Raw genomic sequence first — 26168 nt, forward strand, 5'->3', positions numbered from 1 at the left:
GCCCAATTCATCCAAGTCCAGATTCAACACACAATTGCTAAATCAAAGTCCAAGGCTAAGTCCAAAGCCCCTGCAGTACTGGCTCAGCCCAACACTCAATCAAAGCCCCAATCAAAATCCAAATCCAAGGCTCAGTCAAAACCCATTTCACCTTCTGCTCAGCCTAAAGTCAGATCTAAAAGCAAGTCCAAATTATCCAAAGATGAAGTGCTCCAGTTAGTCCGCAAAATTATGGATCAAGGAGAAACCCAGTCAACCAGTTCAGAAAATTCAGAAGACAGCTCAGACCAGTCACAATCTTCTGAAGGTTCAACTACTCAACCCATCTCATATGGAAAATCTGAGTTCCAAGATACTCAGGACCCATATGCCTGATCAATAAAGGATTTCCCATAAATACAAATTAGTTTCAGTCAATACTCTTTTGAGAAAAGCTGCCAATTTGTATTTATATTAATTCCTTTATTCACATGTTCCACCGAAAGTGATGAATAGTAAAAGTTACTGTTCACTTTTATTGTTCACTGTCACTATTCACTCAATCAACTGTTGTTAAAGCTGCTCATCTGTGCAACCGCCCCACCGAAAGCAACCGACAGCATCTGTTTTGCCCCATGCGCTGCCAGCTGCCTTCATCAATCAATAAAGTCACATGATTACTACTTTGCTTTTCTATATATTGTAATAAACTGAATTCATTCGGCACTTCTCATTTTTTTCTTCAAGCTTCAGTTTACAGAAAAAATAGAGAGCTCTGAGTGAAAATTACCTCTTCCCGTTTGTAACCTAATTAAGATCCTTGCAGTTGCTACAATTGTAATTGTAAGTTATTTTCTGTATTGTATTTTAATTACAAAATTTTAATAATGTTATAGTGCTCATTCCAATTCTGTTGTTGTTCAATTTTAGTCATATTTGATTTCGTAATCCATGTTCTTCATCTACTTAGCTGCTTTTTAGTCATATTTGATTTCGTAATCCATGTTCTTCATCTACTTGAAGTGTAATGTCTTTATTTTTATTTTTAAATCTTTCTAAGGTCTTAGATAAACTAATAATAGGTTTATCAAACTTAGGTTTATTCTCTGAATGAATTAATAAAGATTTTAATTTATCAATATATTTTTGTTTGAGATTGGGATCATCCAACTTACTGATTAATTCAATTCAAGCAGATTCTTCTTGATTTTGTTTTGTAAGAACAGTAGTTTGTTTAACTGGTTTACAGCAGACATCATTACATCCTAAGGTTATATTATTATCAGAATCAATACTGGGTGAAATATCATTAGAGGAAGTTTCTGGATTATTCGGAGAGGAATTACTAATAGATTGATTTAATTGAAAGATTTCAAATATTTGAATCTTAGATTCATCATTTATTTGTAATTAATTAACCTTATCTTTTAATTTTTATTTTTCTTTGCATTTATTGGAGTAATGACCTTTTTGACCATAGTTATAACGCGTAATATCTTTAGTAGATTTAGATTTTGGATGTGATTTTTTGTAATATTTCTTTTTGGGTTTAGTATAAAATGTATTATTGGATTTGGAAGGGGAATAATTCTTTTTGTATCTATTAGAATATTTGGATTTATATTTATGTTTAGAATATTTATGTGATTTCCTACGAGAGGGTGCTATAGGAGGTAAACCATATTGTTCACAGAAATTTCCTAATTCATATTTAGCTTTTTGTTTATCTTTAGTAGCTTTTTGACCAAGTTTAAGATCAATACACATTTTTAATCCTTCCTTTTGAATAGTACTAATTATATCGCCATAGGTTAAATTATCATAGTCGATAACACTAGTAGGTTGACTGAGAACATCTCGAATTTTGCGAGCAAATAAACTAGGTAGTCCATTAATAAATTTTTCTTTCCAAAATATATATATATATATATAAGAAAGAAAAGAAAGAAAGAAAAAAAAAAAAGAAAATCGGGAAAAAAAAACAGACGGGTCTGACCCTCCCGACCCGGTCCGGGTCACCGGTTTTACCGATTCGACCACTAGGTCACCGGTTTTCCCCGGTTTTGGCCCCACTTCGGGTTCAGGGGGTTGACCGGACCGGAACAAGGCCCGGTTCCCGGTCTAACCGGTTCGACCGGCCAGTCCGGTCCGGGTTTGAAAACAATGCATAGCATGATTAGAAGTGATTATCTTTTTCTAAAATATTATGTTGGTTATGTAACTGTTCAATAAACACTATTACAATCGCGTGTGGTTGCAGACTCGTCTAATAATTTCTACATTTTAAAAAGAGTTAGGATTTGAATAATAGTCATCTCTCTTATTAGTCATTTTATTGGGATTTATAATTTTGAAAGAACACGAGATGTTACATATTAAGCGATTTAAGAAATTAGTCAATAATTAACTTTTAAATAATGGCAATGTGGCAACATGTAAAGAATAGAAAATTTGATAGAACAAAGAATCTCATGACACAATTAAATCTAAGTGATAGATATTGTTTTCTCAGTATATCTCTCAAAGATAATCAAATACTAAACTTACAAGCTTGAGTATCAAAAGCATACCTTAGACCCATGGGGGTGCCTCTCTTTTATAGCCAATACAATCCTAGTCCCAATAGGAGCCTGACCCTAATGGACTTAGGATTACTGCTAATCTGGGACTCCCAGTGGGATTAGGATAAACTCTCTAAGAGTCTTATCTTTACCCAAACTGAAGTCTTTTCCCAATCTAGGACTCTTGTCCATATCGAGGTTGAGCTCCCTCTTCATTCTAGGACTCTTGTCCTTTATCCACTTATCTCGGATTCCGATATCTTCGGAGATAACCTCAGCCTTGCCGAGATCACCTCGGCATCACGACCAGGACACGTGGCACCTTGGCTGACACGTCGGCGTCACCTTGCCACGTATTGGTACTCAGAAAATATATCCCTACAACTGCCCCCTAGGTTCTATTACCTCGGCATTCTGAGGTGATGAAACCTATATCTGTATTTTCTACCAACAAATCAGCTTGAAATTTGACAGCCGAGATCTTTTATTTCTGGCCGACATGCTTTCCCTAAAAAATCAGGATTTTTAAGGACTTCTCACGCGCATGAGCTGTTATGCACTTCAACCCAACCGTTTTAACCACGCGTTTCCTTCTTACTGGTCCGTACACGTGACGCACCTGTTAGCCGCCTCATTCTTTACGTGCGCCGTCTGACGCCTTCGTTCTTCTAGGAGTACTAATTGCTTTTGTCGCCGTTTCTGTTTAATCAAAAAACTTTTTTCCTTTTTTCCATCTCTTCACTTTTGCATCCGATTTCTCTTGCTTTTTCTCTCTCTAAACTCTTTCTTTCAAATCCGCCATTGCTCAAGCTTCCAAAGCTCTGCATCCTTCTCCGTTCACCTCTTTCGGCAAGATTTCCACCGGTCTTCTGCTCTTGCAACCGTCGTAGGACGTTGGTCAATCCCTTTCCGGCCTCCCTTTTTCTGGTAAGCATCTGTTTCTTTCTATTCCAGTTCTTGATCTTTCCTGGAATTTCTTGTTTACTACTGCTTTGCTTAAGTAATCAATTTGTAGATCATACATCTGAATGCGTTGATTTTGCTTTTTGCTTATGCCCTGAATACATGTACTGTTCTTAGTGTTTCTTGCACGTCTTGCTACTGTTTCCTGGCCTTCAACCCTTTGTATTCTTCATGTTCTTGATAATCCATCTCTGTTCTTGACTCTGAAACTTCGTATTTGTTTTCTGTTTTTTTTTTTATATCTTTTCCAGATCTGTACCTTTGATCTTCATCTTCATAGCTTTATATTTGGGATTTGTTTGTAGAATCCATAACTTAGGAAAAAACTAAAACCTACACCTACTTTCACTATTTGCCGAGGTCCCATCAATAAGAAACATCTTTCTGAATTTCAACCCTTCTAATAGAAGCCGATATCATGGGTATGTGGAGACATAGGGTAGATACCCCGACCAAACTTGAGTACTTTAGGCAAGAGTTCTCCATCCCTGCCGATGTCCACTTAAGACTGGCTGGGGATGACGACTCCATCATGCCTACAGAAAACGCCATGCCCCTTCCCATTGTAGCTTTAACTGAGTGCGGACTCCGGCTCCCACTCAACATCCTTTTTCGCGAGATTCTTCATTATTATAAATTGAACCCCATGCAACTGGCAATCAACTCTTATCGAGTAATTTTTGGTATTATCGCCTTAGCTAAACAGGAAAACGTTAGGATCACCTTAGCCGACATACAGTATTGTTACACTATGTGTGCCCTTAACTTGAAAGAAAAAGGTTTCATTTATTATCTTAAGCCAAGGTCTACAGAATTCAAAATCGTAGCCGACCTCCCCGACTCCAACAAGGGGGCTGGAGATGATTATGTTATTGCTTCGGGAAATTGGGAGTTTGGCGCAGACGAGAACGCCCATCTCTACCCTCTTCCCCGATCAGTTAAAGAGGGTAAGGGTAAAAGCCCAGTGTCAATACTTAGTTGTTTCTGTTCAAGTCTTCAATATTTTATCTGTTTCTAATGTCTGTCTCTTCTTGCAGACGTTCGCAAGCCAGTGAAAAACTTCCGCCAATCTTACGTTCCCAGTAAGGACCTGAAAAAACTCCTGGACTTGCCAGTTCACAAAAGAAAAGCACCTCTTCTTCTCAATTTTATTCCTACATACAAATCGATTTTGCCCGACGTCCCCAAAAGAAAGAAGAAAAGCCTTTCTCCTTCTACTGCCACAACTCAAACCGCCTCTACATCACGAACAGATCAAGAGTCAACATCTGACCCAACCAATCAACCATCTACTTCGGCCCCATACTTGGTCCCAATACAAGAACGAAAACGTCGGCGAAGACTTGTCAAAACTGGTGAGATGGGTCGCCCAAAGCCCGTTGCTCAAGACCTCTTTGCCGATCTCCCTGTTGACGTCGATGCTCATCCGACGCAAACCATGCCCCCACCAAAGCCGAAACGAACCAAGAAAGCCCAGCCAAAGGCTAAAGCCACTGAAGTTGAGACTGAGGATACCCTGACAATTTCACAATTGGCAGGGAGTGAGAAGACAGCTTCCGTTCCCAAAAAAAGGTCTGCTGAGACACAGCCATCAGAGTCCACACAATCAAAGAAGCCGAGGTCATCGTCTGCGACGACCTCGGGGTCCAGAATACCAAAAGTCCCCTGGACGCTTGAAATTACTTTAGAAGATAAACCTGTTCTTGCCAGCGATAGTGCCGACGATATTAATGTCGGCGTAGCACTCAGTATCGCCCTACTTCTCCCAGGTGATCTTGAGCAGAATGCCAAGATGAGTGAGTACGAGAACTATGCTTTTATGCTCCAACGTTCTGTCCAAGTAAGTGTCTTTACATGGAAACTTGTCTTCTCTTTTACTTTGTAAAATTTTGTAATAATTTTTGCCCTGTGCTCTTTCAGGCCATTCAACATGCCCACTCTCTCTCTATGCAAGCTTTTGAAAACAGGGCAAAGTTGGCCGACATAAAGAGGGAGGTTTCTGCCCTTAAAAAGGAGAACAAAACTCTTCAATCAAAAATGAAAAAACTGGAAGACCAGGCTGAGGCTGCCACCAAAGCCCAAACCCTAGCCGAAGAAAAGGCCGAATCTGCTGAGGCCATCAAGAAGGTTGCCGAGGCCGAGAAGAGAGAAGCCGAGGACAAAAAGGCCCAAGCCGAAAAGGAACTTCAGGAGGCCTTGGCCACTAAAGACGCTGAATCAAAGTGGCCGACGAAAAAGCCTATGCCCAAGGAATGACCGATGTTACAGAGGAATACAAATTACAAGTTAGGCAGGCATGCAACAGGGGCTTTTCCCTTGGTTGGATGTCCCTGGCCAAAAAGCTCAATATTCCTGAAGATTCACCTCTGTGCAAGGCCGAAGCTATTCCTCTCCCATTCCCTCCTCCTCCTCCTACTCCAAGTCAAGCTAAAGAAGAATCAGAATCTGAGTCTGAAGATGAGGAGGAAGGTGAGGATGAGGCTTTAGTAAGGAAATCCAAGGAGACTGTTGGGCCTAAGTCTCCTTCTCTGAATGAGCAGGTCTTGGACCTGACTCAAGATGATGACGGTGATGCCAAGGAAACTACTCCTGAACAGGCCTCATCTGATGTTCCTTCAATCGAAAAAAGTCTTGATGAAACCCTTGCGCAGATTGACACTGAAATCGAGGCAGAAAAGACTGCCGAAGTAGCTCTCCAGGAATCAGCCGAGGTAGTTCTCCAAGAATCGGCCGAGGTCCAGTCTCAAATTGCGCCTGAAGTAGAAGAATCATAACTTTGATGTCCCTCTTTTCTTGTCTTTTGTACTTTTTTGTTTCCTGGACAGTAGAAGCTTCTCTGTACGGCCGATGTGCCTTCTGTTTGATTCTATACTTAGAATTTTTTGTATGCCTTTCATACTTTGCCTCCTTTGTGCAATCTTCTCGGGGTTACATACCTCGGGTATAATAGCTACAAAACTTTTACTTCGGCAAGATACTGACCTGCAAACTTTTCATAAATTCTAACAAGTGTGAAACATATACTACTCAATGTTAACTTTGCAAACTTTTTCTTAAGTTTCAACAAGTGTTTAAACAACATACTTAGCTTTTTCCTCAACCTGTAAATTGCTACAAATTTCAACAGATGATCATATGTCGGCTTAACGTTATCTTGTAAATTGCTACAAATTTCAACAAGTGTTAAGCATCTTCTTTGGTTTTAACCAACCTGTAGATTGCTACAAGTGTTTAACAATAACCTTGGTTTTGCTTCAATTCGTAAATTGCTACGAATCTAAACAAGCGAAGAGAAACAGTAATCTTGGCTTAACTTCAACTTGTAAATTGCTACAAATTTCAACAAGTGAAGATAAGGAATAATCTCAGCTTAACTTCAACTTTGTAAATTGCTACGAATTTCAACAAGTGAAGATAAGGAACCATCTCGGCTTAACTTCAACTTGTAAATTACTACAAATTTCAACAAGTGAAGATAAGGAACCATCTCAGCTTAACTTCAACTTGTAAATTGTTACAAATTTCAACAAGTGAAGATAAGGAACCATCTCAGCTGAACTTCAACTTGTAAATTGCTACAAATTTCAACAAGTGAAGATAAGGAACCATCTCAGCTTAACTTCAACTTGTAAATTGCTACAAATTTCAACAAGTGAAGATAAGGAACCATCTCTGCTTAACTTCAACTTGTAAATTGCTACAAATTTCAACAAGTGAAGATAAGGAACCATCTCGGCTTAACTTCAACTTGTAAATTGCTACAAATTTCAACAAGTGAAGATAAGGAACCATCTCGGCTTAACTTTAACTTGTAAATTGCTACAAATTTCAACAAGTGAATTAAGTGTCTCTGTCTTCTCTTTGCCCCCAATGTGAACCTGAGTTCTACTTGGGTTCTCATTATTCATGTCTCCAAAAACACTAACATGTAACTTTATCAATCATATGCGTTTAAAGAAAAAGGAAAAGATTTATTGATGACTTCGGCCAAAAATAATGCACATCTAATAATAGAAGAATTTCAAATTACAAGTGTTCCAAGGTCTTGGCAGTGGTTTGCCCTCGTTATCTTCAAGCCGATAAGCTCCATTGCCTAATACCGAAGTAATTCTGTAGGGTCCTTCCCAGTTTGGGCCAAGCTTGCCCTCTCTGGGATCCTTCTTGTTGCCGACGACTTTTCTCAGGACTAGGTCACCGACTTGAAAATCTCTTGGATTGACCTTCTTGTTGTAAGCTCTGGCAAGCTGTTGCTGGTATACTGCGAGCTGAATTACAACTTTCTCTCTTCGTTCTTCCAAAAGATCTAGATCTCGGGCTAAGAGTATGTCATTTGTCCCGTTCTCAACTCCCTGGGTTCGGATCCCTGGGATACCGACTTCCAGTGGAATGATTGCTTCTGTGCCATAAGTCATGGCAAAGGGGGATTCCCCTATTGATATTCTCGGCGTAGTCCGATATGCCTAAAGCACGTTGGGCAATTCGTCTACCCACTTTCCTTTTGCTGCCTGCAGCCTCTTCTTTATTCCATCCAAAATTACTTTGTTGGATGTTTCTGCTTGCCCATTACTTTGGGGAAAACTTAGTGTTGAAAAGTAATTCTTGATCTTGAATTTCGCACAAAAGTTCTTGATGAGTTTGCTGTCAAACTGTGTTCCGTTGTCGGCAACTATTGCTCTTGGAATCCCAAATCTGGTGATGATGTTTCTCCATATAAAGTTCTTGACGTTTACATCTCTAATTTTGGCAAGAGGTTCTGCCTCTATCCACTTTGTAAAGTAATCTGTTGCCACCAGCAAGTATTTTCTCTGCCCAGTTGCCTGGGGAAGTTGCCCAACAAGATCCATGTCCCATTGGGCAAACGGCCAAGGGCTGGATACTGGGTTTAGGTCAGCAGCTGGCTGATGTATCAAAGGTGCAAACCTTTGGCATTGTTCACACTTCTTCACGTAGGCTTCAACATCCTTTTACATGTAAGGCCACCAATACCCCTGGGTAATGGCCCTGTGGGCTAATGATCTGCCCCCAGCATGGCTTCCACAAATTCCTTCATGAATTTCATATAGAAAATCTTCAACTTGCAAAGGGCGTACGCACCTTAAAAGGGGTCCAGTGAAGGACCTTCTGTAGAGGTGTCCATCTGCTGTCAGACTGAATCTTGTCGATTTCAATCTGACTTTGTGTGCCTCCTTGCGATCTTCTGGCAGCTTTCCTTCTTTCAGGAATGCAACAATTGCATCCATCTAACTTGGCCCCATGTCCACACACATTGCTTCCTGCTCTGTGCTCTGTGGTTCTATACTCGGGTCTGACATATAGTCGATCATAATTGTCCTTGTTTTTCCAGTCTGCATTGAACTTGCCAGGTTAGCCAACGCGTCGGCGTGGGTGTTGTCATCTCGGCTAACTTGGAGTAGTCGGCAGTTCTGAAATAGGGCTGCCAATCTGATGACCTCTTTTGCATATGCCGACATCCTTTCGTCTCTAGCTGCAAATTCTCTTGTTGACTGATTAACAATAAGCTGTGAATCACAAAAAATGATTACCTCATCTGCTTCTGCTGCTGCTGCCAGTTTTAGCCCTGCAATTAATGCTTCGTATTCCACTTCATTGTTTGAGGCCCTGAACCCCAAACGGATGGACTGTTCTATTATTTCTCCATCTGGAGATATCAGCAGTACTCCTGTCCCCGCTCCTTGTCGGTTTGAACTTCCATCGACAAATAGTCTGAATGAGTCGCCGATGTAGATGCTGCAGGGTCTGAGTTTTTCCTTCCTTTGCTCTTTTGCCTTAGGCTGGGATTCTCCTTGCTTTCTGGGACAATGCTCATCCTGGCTCAACGGAGCCCGATGTTCGATGGTTTTAGGTGTGAATTCTGCCACGAAGTCGGCCAAAACTTGGCCCTTTATTGCCGTTCTGGGCCTGAACTTCAGGTCATACTAGCCCAAGGCAACTGCCCATCTTGCGATTCTTCCTGTTAAGTCTCCTTTTTGCAACAGGGACTTCAGTGGGTGCTCTGTGAGCACCACAATCTTGTGCGCCTGAAAGTAATGGTTCAATTTTTTTGAGGCCACTACTAAGGCCAGCATTAATTTCTCTAGTGGTAGATACTTTGTTTCTGTGTCGGCCAAGGTTTTACTTACATAATAAATAGCCTTTTGTTCTCCTTGTTCTTCTCGGATTAGCACTGCACTTACTGCTTGTTCTGATACAGCTAAGTACAAAAATAGCTCTTCCCCAAGTTCAGGTGTCGAGAGGACCGGAGCCGTGGTCAGATATTTCTTTAGGTCGGCCAAAGCGGCCTCACATTCCTCAGTCTATAGGAAGTCTGTGGTCTTCTTCACCAGGTTGAAGAAGGGTTTACATTTGTCTGAGCTTCGGCTTATGAACCTGTTTAGGGCCGCGGCCCTTCCAGTAAGCATTTGTATCTGTTTTGCCGATGTTGGGCTCTGTAGGTCTAGGATGGCCTTGATCTGATCTGGGCTGGCCTCTATGCCATTCCTTGTTACCAGGTACCCCAGAAATTTACCAGATCCAACTCCAAACGCGCACTTTGATGCGTTGAGTCGGAGCCGATATGTTTTGAGGATCTTGAATCCTCTTTTAGGTCGGCAAGATGACTCTTAGGCTCCTTGGTCTTCACGACCATGTCATCGATGTAGACTTCTACTGTTTGGCCAATCAGGTGTTTGAACATTTTGGTTACCAGCCTTTAGTAAGTTGCTCCTGCGTTTTTCAACCCAAAAGGCATTACCTTGTGACAATACAGTCCTTTTGGGGTGATAAACGCTGTCTTCTCTTCGCCTGGAGGGTACATGACTATCTGGTGGTATCCTTTGTAAGCGTCCAGGAAGCTCATCCTTCCATGTCCAGATGTGGTGTCTTCCAACTGGTCAATCTTGGGTAGAGGAAAGCAGTCTTTGGGACAAGCTTTGTTCAGACTTGTAAAATCTACGCAGACCCGCCATTTACCGTTCTTCTTCTTTACCATTACTGTATTGGATAACCATGTCGGGTAATGTACTTCTCGGATGGCCCTGGCCTCCAAAAGTCTGTCCACTTCTTCTTCTACTGCTTCGACGTGCATCAACGTCGGTCTTTTGGCTCGTTGAATCACAGGTTTTGCCAACCTGTCGACATTCAGTCTATGGCAAGTGACCTCGGGGTCAATGCCAGGCATTTCGTAAGGTGTCCAAGCGAACACCTCAATGTTGGCTCTTAAAAAAGTCTCCAACTCTTTTTCCTCTTCTTCGGCTAAGCCCGAGCCGAGAAAAAAGAAGCGTTCTTCGTCTCCATCCTGGACGAGGATTTTCTTTAGCACCTCTTCGCTCTTCTCGGCTGGTTCTTTGCCGACGTCTTCTAGTACTTCCACGTCCTCATCTTTAATTTCTGCCTCTTTTGGCTCTCGAACGCTGCAAGTAGACTTCATTGCTGCCATGGAGCAACTTTTTGCCTGCAGTTGATCTCCTCTGACTTCTTCAATCCCATGCTCTGTTGGGACCCGTAGTAATTGATGCAATGTTGAGGGAACTGCCCCCATTGCATGCAACCATGGTCTTCCCAAGATGATGTTATATGGTGAAGGTGTGTCAATCACCATGAATTCTGTCCTGATCTTCTTAGTACCAGCTTGTACTTCCAAGCTTGTTGCGCCCAGTGGCCACGTCGGCGTTCCATTGAAGTCGACCATCGGGCTATTCGATTGCTCCATGTCGTCTGGGTGAAGGCCTAGCTCCTTGTAACATCTAACGTACATGATGTCACAAGAGCTGCCTTGATCTATTAGGATGCGTTTCACTTGGCACTCCCCAACCTAGAGGGATACTACCAAGGCATCATTATACGGATGCTGGACCATCTCTAGGTCAACTTCAGTGAAGGCTATCATCGGTCCTCGGCACTCTTCAGGCCGAGGTCTTTTATGTCCGACTTGGTTCACGTGCTGCAGGTGTTTTACTCTTTGGGTTTCTCCCCGAATGTCGCTTTCGTTCACTTTTGAGTGAATTACATTAACCACCCTAGGTCCCCCTCCCTGTGGTTGCTGTGCTGGGGGAGGTGGGGCCGCTGGTGCTTGAGGCAATCTTGCCTGCTCTTCTCTTGTCCTGGCTTCATCGACGAGGTCCCTCAGATGGCCTTGCCTTACTAAGTCCTCTAAGTATGCTTTTAGGGCTCTGCAGCCCTGAGTTGGGTGCCCTTCTTCATTGTGGTAAGCACAACGCCTACCAACGTTCATTCCCATGTATTTCCCTGGGGCCTTTGCTGGTGCTCTGAAATAAGGCTGATTTCGGATTTGATCCAGGACTTTGTGTACTGGGATTCGGAACACAGTCGTCACTGCCTGTTTACCCCTCAATTCTATCTCCGATTTGTTAAATCCGTTGTCACCTCGGTTTCGCTTTGGCTCGCCGTTCCCTTTTTCCTGCTTTACCTCCTTATTCCCCGATGTGTCCTCCTCGGCTCTGGCATATTTCTCAATTCTCACCATGAGCTCTTCCATGCTTTTTGGCAAAGTTTTTGCCAAAGACTTCCGTAGTGGACAATTTTCTTTCAGGCCGTTCTTGAATGACACGACCGCTACTTCTTGATTACATTCTGGTATTCGATTGAACACCTCATAGTACCTTTTCGCATAGGCCCTAAGGCCTTCGTCTTTGCTGATCTTTAGAGCCATCAATGCGTCCACCCTCAATGGTTGTAGTTTGTTCGTCACAAACCTGGCCACAAACATCTCGGCCAGGCTTTCCCAAGTCTTTACGCTTCCCTTCGGTAGTTTATGGAACCAATCTGATGCAATTTTCCCAAAGGACGAGGGGAACACTTTGCAGAGCAACGGCTCGTTCCCACTATATAATGCCATTGAATTCAGGTATAACCCGACGTGGAAGTTGGGATCTGACTTACCATCATATATTTGGAACCTCGGCATACTGAATCGCTTTGGTGCTTGAAATTTGTCCAGTTCCACCGAGAATGATGTCCTCGACTTAACCGGGAAAGTTACCTCGGCTTCAGTATTTTGTTGCTTCCTCTTGAGGTAATCTCTCAACTCTTCTTTACTCCTTCTTGGAGCTCGACTATCTTTGGACTTCAATCTCTTCGGCACACTACTTTTGGCCTCGTGGTGGGCTCGTTTTGATCTCTCTCCATGTGTTGTGTCAAAGCAAAGCGCCTGCCCTTGAACATGCCGATGTTCTTTGGGTTCTGGGTCCTTCATGTGATACGTTCTTCGGGACTCCTCTCGTCCGCCTTCCCTGGAAGGTCGGTGAGAGTGCCTTCCACTCCTAGTGTGCTGAGGGACTTCGGGGATTGTTCTTCTTCCTCCCTTCTGGGTGTTAGTTGCTGGCATCGGCGTATCCTGCAGCGGGTATGGTGGCTGCACGACATTGTTTTGCATCATGAAGTTGACCACTGACTGTAGGTCTGCCAACTTGTTTGCCAAGTCTTTTACTTCCTCATCCCTCCGTAGGCACCTATCCCTCCATACCTGAAGGTTGTCTTCGTTATAATATTTGCTTTGGTCTGTCCTCTTTGAAACGTCGCCCTCCTAGCCGACGTCTTTCTCTCCGTGGCCCTAGTCATGAGTTTCTGTATTGTGGTTGTCTCCTTCAACGTCAAGGTCAATTGGTCTGCCACTCCCAGCAGGAGTGTCGCCCCCAATGTTTTCCCTCTGTCCGTTACTGGCCATCTATTCTCTTTTCTTTCCCACAGACGGCGCCAAATTGTGTGAGTGATTTTCTAACCACACTGCCCGCCTAGTAATCAACTGGAGAACACCGGCAGAATGGATGGCTTCAACTAACCTGCAACAGAAAGAAAAGGCTCCGGCGGTGGCTCTTCCACCCGGGGGCACTCCGACGATCAAGTCAGTATATCTCTCAAAGATAATCAAATACTAAACTCACAAGCTTAAGTATCAAAAGCATACTTTAGACCCATGGGGGTGCCTCTCTTTTATAGCCAATACAATCCTAGTCCCATAGGAGCCTGGCCCTAATGGACTTAGGATTACTGTTAATCTGGGACTCCCAGTGGGATTAGAATAAACTCTCTAAGAGTCTTATCTTTACCCAAACTGAAGTCTTTTTCCAATATAGGACTCTTGTCCATATCCAGGTTGAGTTCCCTCTTCATTCTAGGACTCTTGTCCTTTATCCACTTATCTCGGATTCCGATATCTTCGGAGATAACCTCGGCCTTGCCGAGATCACCTCGGCGTTACGACCAGGACACGTGGCACCTCGACTGACACGTCGGCGTCACCTTACCACGTGTTGGTACTCAGAAAATATATCCCCACAGTTCACATAATGTGACAAAGTGGGTAAATAATAAATATAATTTGTGATTTGTTTAGAGACAATTTGTGCACACACTGTAAATAAAGTTTGCGAACAAAATCAATGGAAGGAGTCTTTGATTTGTTAACTTACGGTTGCATGGATCAGCAACAGGCACTGGTCATTTATAATAGAAGTCTCATCAAAAAGATTTTGGGCCGGCTCAAAGCCTGAGGATAGGTTGGGCTCGTTCTAAAACATACTGGTTGGGCTTGGACTGAGGGGTATGGCCTGTGGGCTGGTTCATGGCCCGATCAATGGGCTTTTCAAATCTTGTTTCAAAAACTTGTCCCCTGAATCGTTGTTAGAGACTCAATACTATGAACCCCTCCAAAAAAAAAAAAAAAAATCCAAAAAACTGCCCATAATTCAAATTGTGTGGACGAGATTCAATATGAGTATAGTTGATATCATACGGACTTTTCATCTATACCCTCCACTCATATTCTTGACAAATTTCAGGGTACAAAATCTAAGACCATAACATTTTCTAATGATATATACTGTTTTTTCTCAGATTCTTTCTTTCTTTCTTTTGGTTTTTTTTTTTTTGGGTGTGTAAATAAACATTTTAATAAAATAAAATAAAAAGACTAAAATTGAGAAACTATGTGAGTAGTACACCAACTATGAAATTCGTGACAATATTTTTATGAATACGATTTAATAATATAATCCTAATTAATGTAATTATGTATTTTAGTAAATAAAATTAATTATTTTTCATGATTCAATAGTCAATTCTAATTATCATAATGTACTTCAAATTTTTGTATTATAATTTTTGTTTTTTATATATATATATTTTTGAAGTTAATAAAAAAAATGATCAAATTAAAGCCCATATTAGGCCACCATGATCCGGATTCGGCCTGAGACCAAAAAAATCCATGGGTAGGGTCTGGGTTTCCACGGTTAAAACGGGTTAATATTATCTTATGATAAGGGACATAATATAATCATAAGTTTCTGTAACAAACATTACAATATATCATAATTAATTTTTCTCACCAAAATGGGTCGTAATACTTCTTACCACAAATCATTCATAACATAATCACACCGTCCATAACATAATTATAGTGATTCATAATTTTCATATTAAATTAGTGTTTGAAAAGTTGACTATTTTAGTAGATTATTTTAATTTTTAGCTATTTTAATAGGCTAAAATAATTGTGTTTGGAAAGAAAATTAGATTTTTTTGAAATTGAATTTGATATTTGTGAGAGAAAAAATGAAATAATTATGAATTTGATATGACATTTTGTTTTATTGATTATTTTAACATATTTTATCTTTTAGTACTATTTTAACCTAAAAAGTCAAAAAAACACCCTATAAGTGTGCACCATAGATTTGATCATTCATCATTTTTACCACAAAATAACAATCGTTTCTTACAATATTGATCTTTACCAATTACAATAATGCTATTTTCACATTTGTATGTTCATAACAGGGCACGAAATTATTGTGTAAAAAGAAGCTTTTTACCTACGAAAGGGGTAATAAATAAAATAAAATGCACAAACAAGACTTGGACACAATTAGAAAAATGTGTTAATTGGTTTTACTAAAGACACAGTTTGTGGTTGCAAATACCCTTTTTTCTTATTCAACAAAGATTTTCGGGGAAAATATGTGTATGCTTTCCGAGAAAAAGGAAAGAAGTATACGTCTCAACTTTTTCTAGAAGCCGAAACCCCCTTCACTTCATGAGCAAATCTCATGATCTGATCCGGAAACATGCAGGATTAAGGCTTCTTGTTGGCTTTCACTGAAAATTTATTTCCAACAACTATTTTCCCTCTAAACAAACAAATGTAATAGGAAACATTATAAAATTAAATTGTTTGAATCAAATAAACATAAGCATCTTGCAGACCAAGTCCTACATGTTCAACTTCTTACCACTTCAAACTTAAATTCCACAACTTCGATATCAAATTGAAAAATCACCAATTGTGTTTAATGATGGTTTAAGTCCCAAAAAAAAAAATCACTTTCTTTTTTGGCTATTGAGATGGCATGGACCCTCTTTCTCAAATTTTCTATCCCTGCCTCAAAATATTTATCACAACCATTCGCCAAGATTCTCTATTATTAAATCTTCTTATTTTCATGTCGCAAAACACTTATGGCTACTCGATTATTGAAATTTGAAAATGTGATAAACTCAAGACATAATTTAAAGATCTAGAATCACATGTCCATTTGACATGTATTGAAATTCCTGCATTAAAATACTATTCTCATATTAAGAAATAAAAATAAAATTACATTTTACCCAACTAAGATAATAGTAACTCTAAAATATGACACTTCACACAATGATATTCAAGAACTGGGTTATACCACAAATGACTCAAATACAACCCTAAAAAAAAAAAAAAAAAAAAAAAACTCCAAAATTAAAATGATGTAAGAAGTTCAAACATCAGTCAAAGAACCACTCCTAAGCCTCAATGGTGTAATGGGTTTATTTGTAGGAGGAGGAGGAGAAGAAGACTTGAATGATTCAACCATTGACTTGCACTTGGCGTTGTCCCCTTTGTTTTCCTCCAAACACTTCTTCATAGCTTCATCACCATCTTCTTCACCCACTCCCTTTGTCTTTTCTGTCTTCCCACCAGTGTCCCCATCAATCTCTCTCTTCTTTTCATCCATTGTTCAAAACCCAGAAAGCTCAAGAAGCCAATCTGCAAAGAAGAATTGAAAATTCACAATTTCATATATAGGGCATCAATCAAAGAGCAATTTGATGGCAAACTAGTATAACATACAAGATCATGAACTTACAGTGTATGTGTGTGTAGAGAGAGAGAGAGAGAGAGAGGAGAGAGGGGTGGGGGGTAATAATATTGCTGATTCCAAAGCATGGAAGGACCTATAGGAGTGACTCTGTCACAGAATATGTGAAGGCTAACAAACAACTTTTAGACATATGTTACAGTGACAGCCCAAGGGAGTGAAATGAAGGGTGATCCACTCTTGGATCTAAAGTGTGGGCCCTCTTGGTTTGATCTTATCAAATTGTTTTTTTTTTTTTTTTTTTAATATATGATGTTGCAATGAAGTTCACTAATTAAAATCATAATGAGAAGGGTGTTTATTATTTTTGTCTCTACTCAAGTTCCGTGTGCTAAGAGTCAAACTGATTAAATAAATATAAAAAAATAAAATAAGTGAATTATATTAATAACATAAAATATCACAATTAAATTATAATTATTATTATTATTTTTACAACTAACACATTCAGCATCCGTTTGGAAAGTGGATTGATTTTTTAGTTTTTTGGCTATTTTAACCTGGGGCTAAAAATTCTGGTTTGGAAAGAGCTTTTTGGCTTTTTGACTTTTTTTGTGAGAGAGATGTGTAATGATTATGGGTTGGATTTGATGTTTTGTTTTTTATGGTTAAAATAGCCTATTTTGTTTTTTGTGTCTATTTTAGCCCCTAACTCACCAAAACCAACTTCCCAAACTATGTCTCAAATAAAAAAAAAAATTAAAAATCCTTTCCAAACGAAACTAATTTAGGCAAATTAAATTAGTCAAAAAAAACTAAAAAATAAAGTTAAATTAACCCTTCCTGAACGAAAGCTTAATTTTTTTTTTGGACCACATCTCTTTGTTTTTTTGTTTTTTTTTTTCAATGTCTACCTTATTCCCGAGTCCGGATCTTCTGCCATACATTCTTGCCATACATACAAAACGACGTCGTTTTGTATTAGTTTTTTTTTTTTTTTTTTTTCAAAATGTTTCTTTTCCCCCCTTTTCTCTTCTCTGCATCATCTCTTTCCACCATCGATCTAAGGCAATGAACCCTAGCACACTGAGAGAGAGGCATCGCGAGAGGCAGGGGAGGAACTGAGAGAGTGACGGAGAAACGAACGCGAACTGAGAGAGGAACTGAGAGACGAAAGAGATAGCGGAGATGGAGGAGCAGCGCGATGTTGAAGGAGCAACGCAAAGGATTGCGGGCGACGGTGAGTCCGGCGGCGATCCGATGGCGGGAAGGCGACATTACGGCGACAACGAGGTCTATTTCATCATCTTGTTGTTATATATCATCTTGCAGTTATATATATATATATATATATATATATGTATGTATATGTATGTGATTTTTGGGTTAGATTTGTTAGATTTGAAATGGGTTTGATGACAGGTTTATAGGCTAATTTTGGTGTTGCTTCCTCTGATTATCTAGTGATCAAAATCTTGATAATGTTGTACACTAATTGTATCTCCAATTAATTGAAAGAAGATATTTGCAAATGCTCCAGATTTAATTTTTTTATTCTGTATTACTTGTTTATTAACATTTTTTTTATTCTGTATTACTTGCTGTTATATATATATATATGTATAATCTGTATTTGTTTTGGATCAATCTATATATATATGAACACATTTGGAGTAACTGCGTAACTGTGTAATAATATTTAAACTGTGAATGAATCTATAAAATTAGCACAGAGAAGGTAAAAAACCCGTCTAATTTTGCTTTCATTCTATAGTCATATCGAATTTGTAAAGGACTAAAAATGTCCTAGTTTACATCACTAAGGAGCAATGCTAGTTTAAGCGTCGGCTTTTTCACATGATCGCAATTATCTTTTTTGACTGATTTGAGCTTATCAAGAAGAGAAATAGATCTGCCTTAAAATTATGACTTGACTGGACTATCACACGATTGGAGAGTTAGCATCACATGTGCGCACAATGGTTAAACTCTCTCCCAAGGCTGCCTCCACAAAAAAACTTCTGGAAGGCTTGTTGGAGGTGTAAATTTACATACTCTGATTTCCATACCTGTAACCAGATACTATATGGTGGTATGTAAATTTAAATTATTTGAAGTTTACTACACAATTGTGATGGAATGTAGCCCGCATTATTAGTTGAAACATGATGGAAAAATGTAAATGGTGCATAATTCATTACACCAAATGTTTTATCTCACTGTGTTGTCAACTGATTTGTGGACCATGTGGTATATTATTTTTTTGTAGTTTGTCTTCTGAATACAGATTGGTTTAAATAGTGGAAGCAATTAATTTTCCCCCCAAGCTTCCATTTGAATATAGCAGTTGCATTTTCCACAGCTCATGAGAGAGCTCAATGGGGAAGAAGATTCTGAATACAGATTGGTTTAAACCAGTTTGTATCATAAGAGGGAAAAAGCTAAAAAGAATAGAAACTCAGTTCAATGATAGAAAGTATGTAAGAAGAATAGAAGGGAAAAAGCTAAAACCAGTTTGTATTTAAGAAGCATTGTTTTAACATGGGAAAGAGAAAGAGAGACAGAGTAAGCTAAAACAATTTCAAAGGTAAAAAAAAACTGAAGGTGGTCCGAAGTTTCAATTTCAATTTCAGAGAGCAAGCATTCAAACTGAGCATTCAAACTCAAGGTGAGCAAAATAAAGTAAGGAGAGGAGGGTGTCTTACCTGGAGAGGAGAAGAGAGCTTTCTCAGAGTTTTCTTCCTTTCACAGCTTTCTTCGAAGCTTTCTTCAAAGCTTTGTTCCAGTTCAAAGCTTTGTTCCTAGCCTTCTGCATTGATAGGAATACAAATGATGCCTTACCTGGTAAAATGCAGTGGGTTGGTGAGAGTTGATAGGAATACAAATTTGGACCATTGGATTTTAGCCATGGACAAATCTAAACCATTGAAACTCTTTTCAATCTCAACCATTGCTTTTAAATTAGATAAATCTGAACCATTAAAGATAGTTTGTGAGAGAGACATTTTCAAAAATAAATCTGAGCCATTGCTTTTAAATCTAAACAGATCTGAACCATTGATTTGAAAGACATTTTCAAATTAACCCTTCCATTGTTATATAGATATATATATGTATATATGTATAATCTGTATTTGTTTTGGATCAATCTATATATATATATATATGTATAATCTGTATCTGTTTTGGATCAATCTATATATATATATATATATATATATATCAAACTATAACAGCATGATAACAGATACAGATTATACATATATACATATATATATATATGTATATATGTATATTAGAATGAGAAATATAATCCTGATCTTCAATCCTTTTTTAACTTTTTCTTTCCCTTCTTTTCATTTAAATTTGAGTGAAAATTTGATTAAATGAATCCGTACTCTTTTTAAAAAAAAAATTATCAAATTCGAGTAATAATATTGAGTGTTAGACAGAATTGGTTGAGGATTAGACGTGCTCTTAATCATGGCTAGTCATTGTTTGTTGATTTTAATGGAGTGAATTAGTTGTGGCAGTATGTGATTCTTAATTATTGATGGAGAAATATAACTGTTAATTAGGTGTGGAAAATCGTTGCTTGTTGAGCACCCGTGTGTGGATTAGAATTTAGCAACTAGTTGTTGGTTGTTCCTCATAGAACAAATCAAATGACATACAGACTAGATGATTAAAAAAGCTTCACTTCTTTATTACTAGCAATGTTTTTTCATGTAGCACATAATAGAAATAGTTAGTGATAGCATCCACAAAAACATTGACTGTAAAGTATTTTGTGATTTATAAATGAAACTTCAGATCATGACTCTATGAGGATTTATTGTGGACAGAATTTAGAGCTGGCTATGTATAGTTGTACTTAGTATGAAAAGAGACATTTTTGTGTTATAATTGCTGTCCTCTTAAGAACCATCTGTGATGTTTCTAGTGAATGTTTCGGTAATGCCGACGTCGCAACAGAAAATCACAATACCAAACAAGTTTGGCGAAAAACTTGTTGGTATACTACATGAAACTGGATCTGTGGAGATTGTGATATTGTGCCATGGTTTTCGATCCACAAAGGTCAGTAATCATGATACTCGAACTTGAAGCTGGATTTTGCTGTCTAGTATGGTTATGATGCATAACGGTAATTATGATGTTGAGGCTTTATTTGTGTTTTAGTATGTTTGTAGTGCATGTACTCTACTAGTAAATGTTATTTTTTCCCTCTATCAAATCAATCAAAGACATAGTAAGGCAAGTAGACAACAAAAGTTATTTTAACCTCCTGAGATTGGCAAATTGTGTTGTATTATATGTTAGAAACTTAGAAAGCAAAGTGTTCCTGTCTAATGTTGTAGAATGCAGATCATATTGATTAGGTCTTTTTAAAAATGGAATTTATAAATATTTGATGCATATAGGTGTTCTCATTGCTGTTTATCCTGTAAAATAGCTTGGTGGGAGCAATATTTATTGTTTCTTTAGCAATGGCTTGGTGGGAGCAATAGCTTGGTGGGAGCAATGTTGTAGAGCAATATTTATTGTTTCTGTAAAATAGATTTTTTCATATGCAATTTTATGTTCTACATATATAGTTAATCGCATTGATCTATTTTCAAATTCATAAATTTAGTTGTGGATTCATATAATTATATGGTTTATATATATGAATTGTAGGTAAATGTGATTTATATATATATGAATGTGGTTTATATATATGAACCTGCAATTAAGTATAAATGTGGTTTATATATATGAATTGTAGGTAATGGAAGAAAATAATATTGTTGATGATTGTGGTTGGAAGCCGAAAGTGGGAATGCCATTTGACTCTGAACAAGCCGCATATGACTTTTACAATACGTATAGGGGAAAGGTGGGCTTTAGTATTAGGAAGGCATATGCAAACAAGCACAGACAGACGAAGGAGATAACATCACGCACGTTTGTATGTTACAAAGAGGGAAGTCGGGGTATTGACAAACGAGATCCACTTGTCAAAAATCCAAGACAAGAGGTAAGATGTGGTTGTGGTGCCAGATTTAGTATCAAGTTAGATAGAATATTAGGAAAATATATTGCTTGTGATTTTGTTGAACATCATAATCATGATCTTGTGCCTGAAGATTGCATTCATATGTTGCCATCCCAAAGAAAAATTTCTACCACCCAAGCAATTGAAGTAGAATTAGCTTCACAATCTGGAATTCCTCTTAGGTCTGCTTATGAACTATTTGGTAGGGAATCTGGTGGAAGAGCATCACTTGGTTTCACCAAATTGGACCAAAAAAATTACCTAAGATCGAAGAGACAAAAAGATTTGGAATATGGGGAAGCGGGTAGTGTCTTGCATTACTTTCGTAAGAAAACTGTGGAAAATCCATCTTTTTTTTATGCAGTCCAATTAGATTGTGATGAGCAGATAAGTAATATATTTTGGGCTGATGCTCAAATGATCATGGACTATGCTCAGTTCGGTGATGTTGTGACATTTGACACTACTTACAAACTAAATAATGAGCATAGACCTTTTGGATCATTTGTTGGATTTAATCATCATCGAGAAACAGTTATATTCGGTGCAGCGTTGATGTATGATGAGACTGCTAAATCTTTTACATGGTTGTTTCAAATTTTTTTGGAGGCAATGTCAAACAAAGCTCCGAAAACTATTTTCACAGATCAAGATGCTGCGATGGCTAAGGCCATTCCAATTGTCATGCCCGATACAAACCATCGTCTTTGTACGTGGCATTTGATGCAAAATGCTGTCAAGCATGTAAGTTCTGTTTTCGATGATGTAGGGGTGAAGGGTGTGTTTTCAAAATTTATGCATGACATTGATGATGAAGAAGAATTCCGAATACAATGGGACCAAATGCTTGATAAGTATGATGCATTCGACAATCATTGGTTGGAGCAGACTTTTCGCGTGAAGGAGAAATGAGGATGGCCATATATTATGAATTCTTGGGCAGTTGGAATGAGTACTACTCAACTTAGTGAATCCTTTAATGCATTTCTGAAGGATTATCTGAATTGTGACCATAATTTGATGGAGTTCTTCAAGCATTTTGAGAGGGTGCTTTATGAGAAGAGGTATAAGGAATTGGAAGCGGAGTATAATTTGTCCCAAAAATTGCCGAGGGTTTCAATTCCAACTGTGATGTTAAAGCAAGTGGCAGAGATTTACACGAAAACTATTTTTGAGGAATTCCAAAATGAGTATGTGCAGTCCATTGAAGCATCCATTATAGGCACTACTAATGATGATGAGAGCACCAAATTCACAATAAGAACAATGGTAGATGGGAAAAAAGATAAGATTGTGACAATGGATAGAGGGGGTTGTTTGAGTTGTAGTTGTAAGAAGTTTGAAGTGAAGGGCATATTATGTCGACATTGTCTCAAGGTGCTTAGAGATATATTCAATGCAACGGAACTTCCTCCACAATATATACTGAAACGATGGACTAAAAAAGCAAGGGCTGAACGAGTGAAAGATAGACATGGGTATGAAGTGAAGGCTGATGTCAAATTACATCAAAGTGACCGATATCGGTCATTAATGACCATGTTTAGAGCAATAGCGAGTAGAGCCGCTGAAAGTGAAGAAACTTATCAATTGTTAGTTTCAAAAGGTGAAGAACTGAGTGTAATGGTTGAAGACAAATTAAGTCTCCACATTTGTGGTCAAGTGGAGGTAACTGATTTGAGAAATTCGCCAAGCAATACATGCCCACAGAGTGATGAAGTAGATTGTCCAATCCAAGCGAAGGGACTGAAGAAAAGAGAGTCAACTAGTAAGGGAAGAAGGAGGATCAAAGGCAGGATGGAAAAAGCTATTGCAAAGAAGAAAAGGATGCAATCTATTCAGGTTTGGACATGACAAATTGCATACGATTAAAATACAGTAGATTAGTAAATTAAAACATTGATTTTATTTAGTAATGGCCCACTTTCATTAAGGTTTTTCGTTGTGTGTAGGGTGGCGCTGATTATACTCCCGAATGTGAATCTCAGCCTCATTTCCGCATGGGTAATAATTCTATTCAGGTAATATTTAATAGTAATGTGGTCTTTATATGGTTAGTTTGATGAGTTCATTTCATTAAGTTCGTTCATTATATGGTTAATTGTTGTTATGTGTAATTGGATTGCTTCGCAATGTAGTCGGGTGGCACTGTTTACACTTCCCAAGGTGAATCACAACCTCATTTCGTCATGGGTGGTAATTCTATTCAGGTATTTAATGGGTGAATCATGGGTGGTAATTTCATTCATGAGTGAATCATAACCTCATTACTGCTTGGCATTTAATTATTTTTATCTGTAATTGGTTTGTCTGGCAATGCAGTCGGGTGATGCTATTTATACTTGCCAAGGTCAATCACAATCGCGTTTCGTCATGGGTGATAATTCTACTCAGGTAATAGTTTTTTGTGTGCAAGTTTTTAAGAAAATGTTAAATAATGACCATGTTTTTTATTCAAATATTTTGTTTACATAGTTTCTATTGGTTGTATTTAGGATCATGGTCTCCGTGTCAATTTTTCTCAATCACAACCTCGTTTTGTCATGGGTGTTAATTATAATAAGGTAATATTAATGTTCAATGATGTTTCTTTTGTTTTTAAAATTTTTTGGTTATTAATCTTTTTTTTGTTTGTTTTTCGTCATGGGTATTAATTTAGGATCATCGTCATGATATGTACATTTCTCCATCTCAACCTCGACCTCAAGTTCTTATGGGTGGTACAAGTGGTCCTCCTCTTACGTATGGTACATATGATGTGAGTTATAATTAGTGACATAGTTTACATTTAAAATGTAGTATACATTGTAATCGAAGTTGAATACATGGTTTGGTGTATTGCAGGGAAATAACACGGCTCAGTCAATGCCTTCTGTGTATCCCACTCACAGATCTTTTCAGGGGTTGCTTCGAGGTACAAGTGTTGAAAACTTTGCAGTCCATCTGTCGCAAGCGTCACATACTCCTGCTGACAGCCATGTAGATTGACATCCCTGAGAAGTTTATTTTATCTTCATTTGTTTTGGACAGATGTATTTTGTGTTGGACAGATTTATAATGATGTGGATAGATTTTGATAGTTTAATGTTGTGGACAAATGTTGAATGATATGGACATCCGATGGATAGTTTGCTTTTATTTTGGACAGATTTGGTTGTGCTATTTTGTGTTGCACAGGTTTATAATGTTGTGGACAAATGTTGAATGATATGGACATCCGATGGATAGTTTGCTTTTATTTTGGACTGATTTGGACTGATTTTTTGGTTTTGGACTGATTTGGACAGGTTTATAATGATCTGGGTTTTGGATTGTTTGATTTTGGACTATTTTTTGGTTTTGGACTGTTTTTTTTGGTTTTGGACAGATTTGGAGTGGTTTATAATGTTCTGGTTTTTCGACAGATTTGGACAGGTTTATAATGATCTGCACAGATATTTTTGTTTTGGACTGATTTTTTGGTTTTGGACAGTTTTTTTTGGTTTTGGACAGTTTTTTTTGGTTTTGGACAGATTTGGACAGCTTTATAATGATCTGCACAGATTTTTTGGTTTTGGACAGATTTTTTGGTTTTGGACAATTTTTTTGGGTTTTGGACAGATTTGGACTGGTTTATAATGATCTGGGTTTTGGACAGATTTGGACAAGTTTATAATGATCTACACAGATTTTTGGGTTTTGGACTGATTTTGGACAGTTTTGGTTGTCATATTTTGTGTTGCACAGGTTTATAATGTTGTGGACAGATTTTGGAATGATCTGGACAGATTTGGACAGTTTTTTTTTGTTTTGGACAGGTTTTTTTTTTTTTTTTGGACAGATTTTCTTTTGGACAGTGTTATTTTGTGTTGTCTGCACAGATGTGGATTCTGGACAGATTTGGATACATGTATACTGTGTTGGACAGATTCGGTTATGTTGTGGACATATTTGGTTGTGTTATGTTGTGGACAGATTTGGTGAAAAACAAGTATGACCTGACCAATAATAAGAATATAAATTAATGAAATCTGTCTACAACATTATAAAATAATGAGAGCTGTCCACAACATTATAAAATAATGAAGTCGTCAAGCATAGGTAATTTCAGGTAACGTCATTGACAGAAACAAAATACAAGCGCATCACATTCGTCAAACGTAGGTAATTCCATTAAGCTTTACATATCAACATTCATAGTTTAAGGTCTACAACATTCATAGTTTAAGGTCTACAACATTCAAAACCCAAATACATCCACAAAAAAAAAAAAAAAAATACAAAATACCAAAAAAATAACTAAAAGGTTACATTCACTTCAGTAGTGCTATTAGCATGGTAAAACCAATCAAGCCTATGGCTGTGAACATAAACAGTTTCATAGCTTCTTGGTTTGCTTTGGCTGTGAACATAAACAGTTTCATAGCTTCTTGGTTTGCTTCAACTCGTTCCAATTTATTTATAATTTGATTGAGTTTGTCAACATCATAATCATAGCCTCTCTCTTCTTCATTCTGCATATGACTAGCTTTACTTTTCCTTTGGAAATCTGATGCATTC

General features: G+C 38.3%; 1 protein-coding gene and 1 long non-coding RNA gene across 2 annotated transcripts; one reads left to right on the top strand and one right to left on the bottom strand.

The window, feature by feature from the left end:
• Positions 1-16070: 16070 nt before the first annotated feature.
• Positions 16071-16904, bottom strand: LOC114294922 (uncharacterized). The gene is made up of 2 exons (XR_003640656.2): positions 16640-16904; positions 16071-16539 (listed from the first exon to the last, which is right to left on the bottom strand). It is a non-coding gene; the product is annotated as an uncharacterized LOC114294922 (long non-coding RNA).
• Positions 16905-21380: 4476 nt separating this feature from the next.
• LOC114297944 (uncharacterized) lies at positions 21381-25058 on the top strand. The gene is made up of 7 exons (XM_082869734.1): positions 21381-21611; positions 23582-23650; positions 23768-23839; positions 23952-24023; positions 24125-24193; positions 24289-24387; positions 24474-25058. The coding sequence occupies exons 1-7, from the start codon at positions 21414-21416 to the stop codon at positions 24615-24617; spliced, it is 723 nt and encodes a 240-aa protein (XP_082725860.1). The 5' UTR covers positions 21381-21413; the 3' UTR covers positions 24618-25058.
• Positions 25059-26168: the final 1110 nt, after the last annotated feature.

This window comes from Camellia sinensis, chromosome 5, assembly GCF_055761805.1.
Source record: "Camellia sinensis isolate YWXY chromosome 5, ASM5576180v1, whole genome shotgun sequence".
Lineage (NCBI taxonomy): Eukaryota > Viridiplantae > Streptophyta > Magnoliopsida > Ericales > Theaceae > Camellia > Camellia sinensis.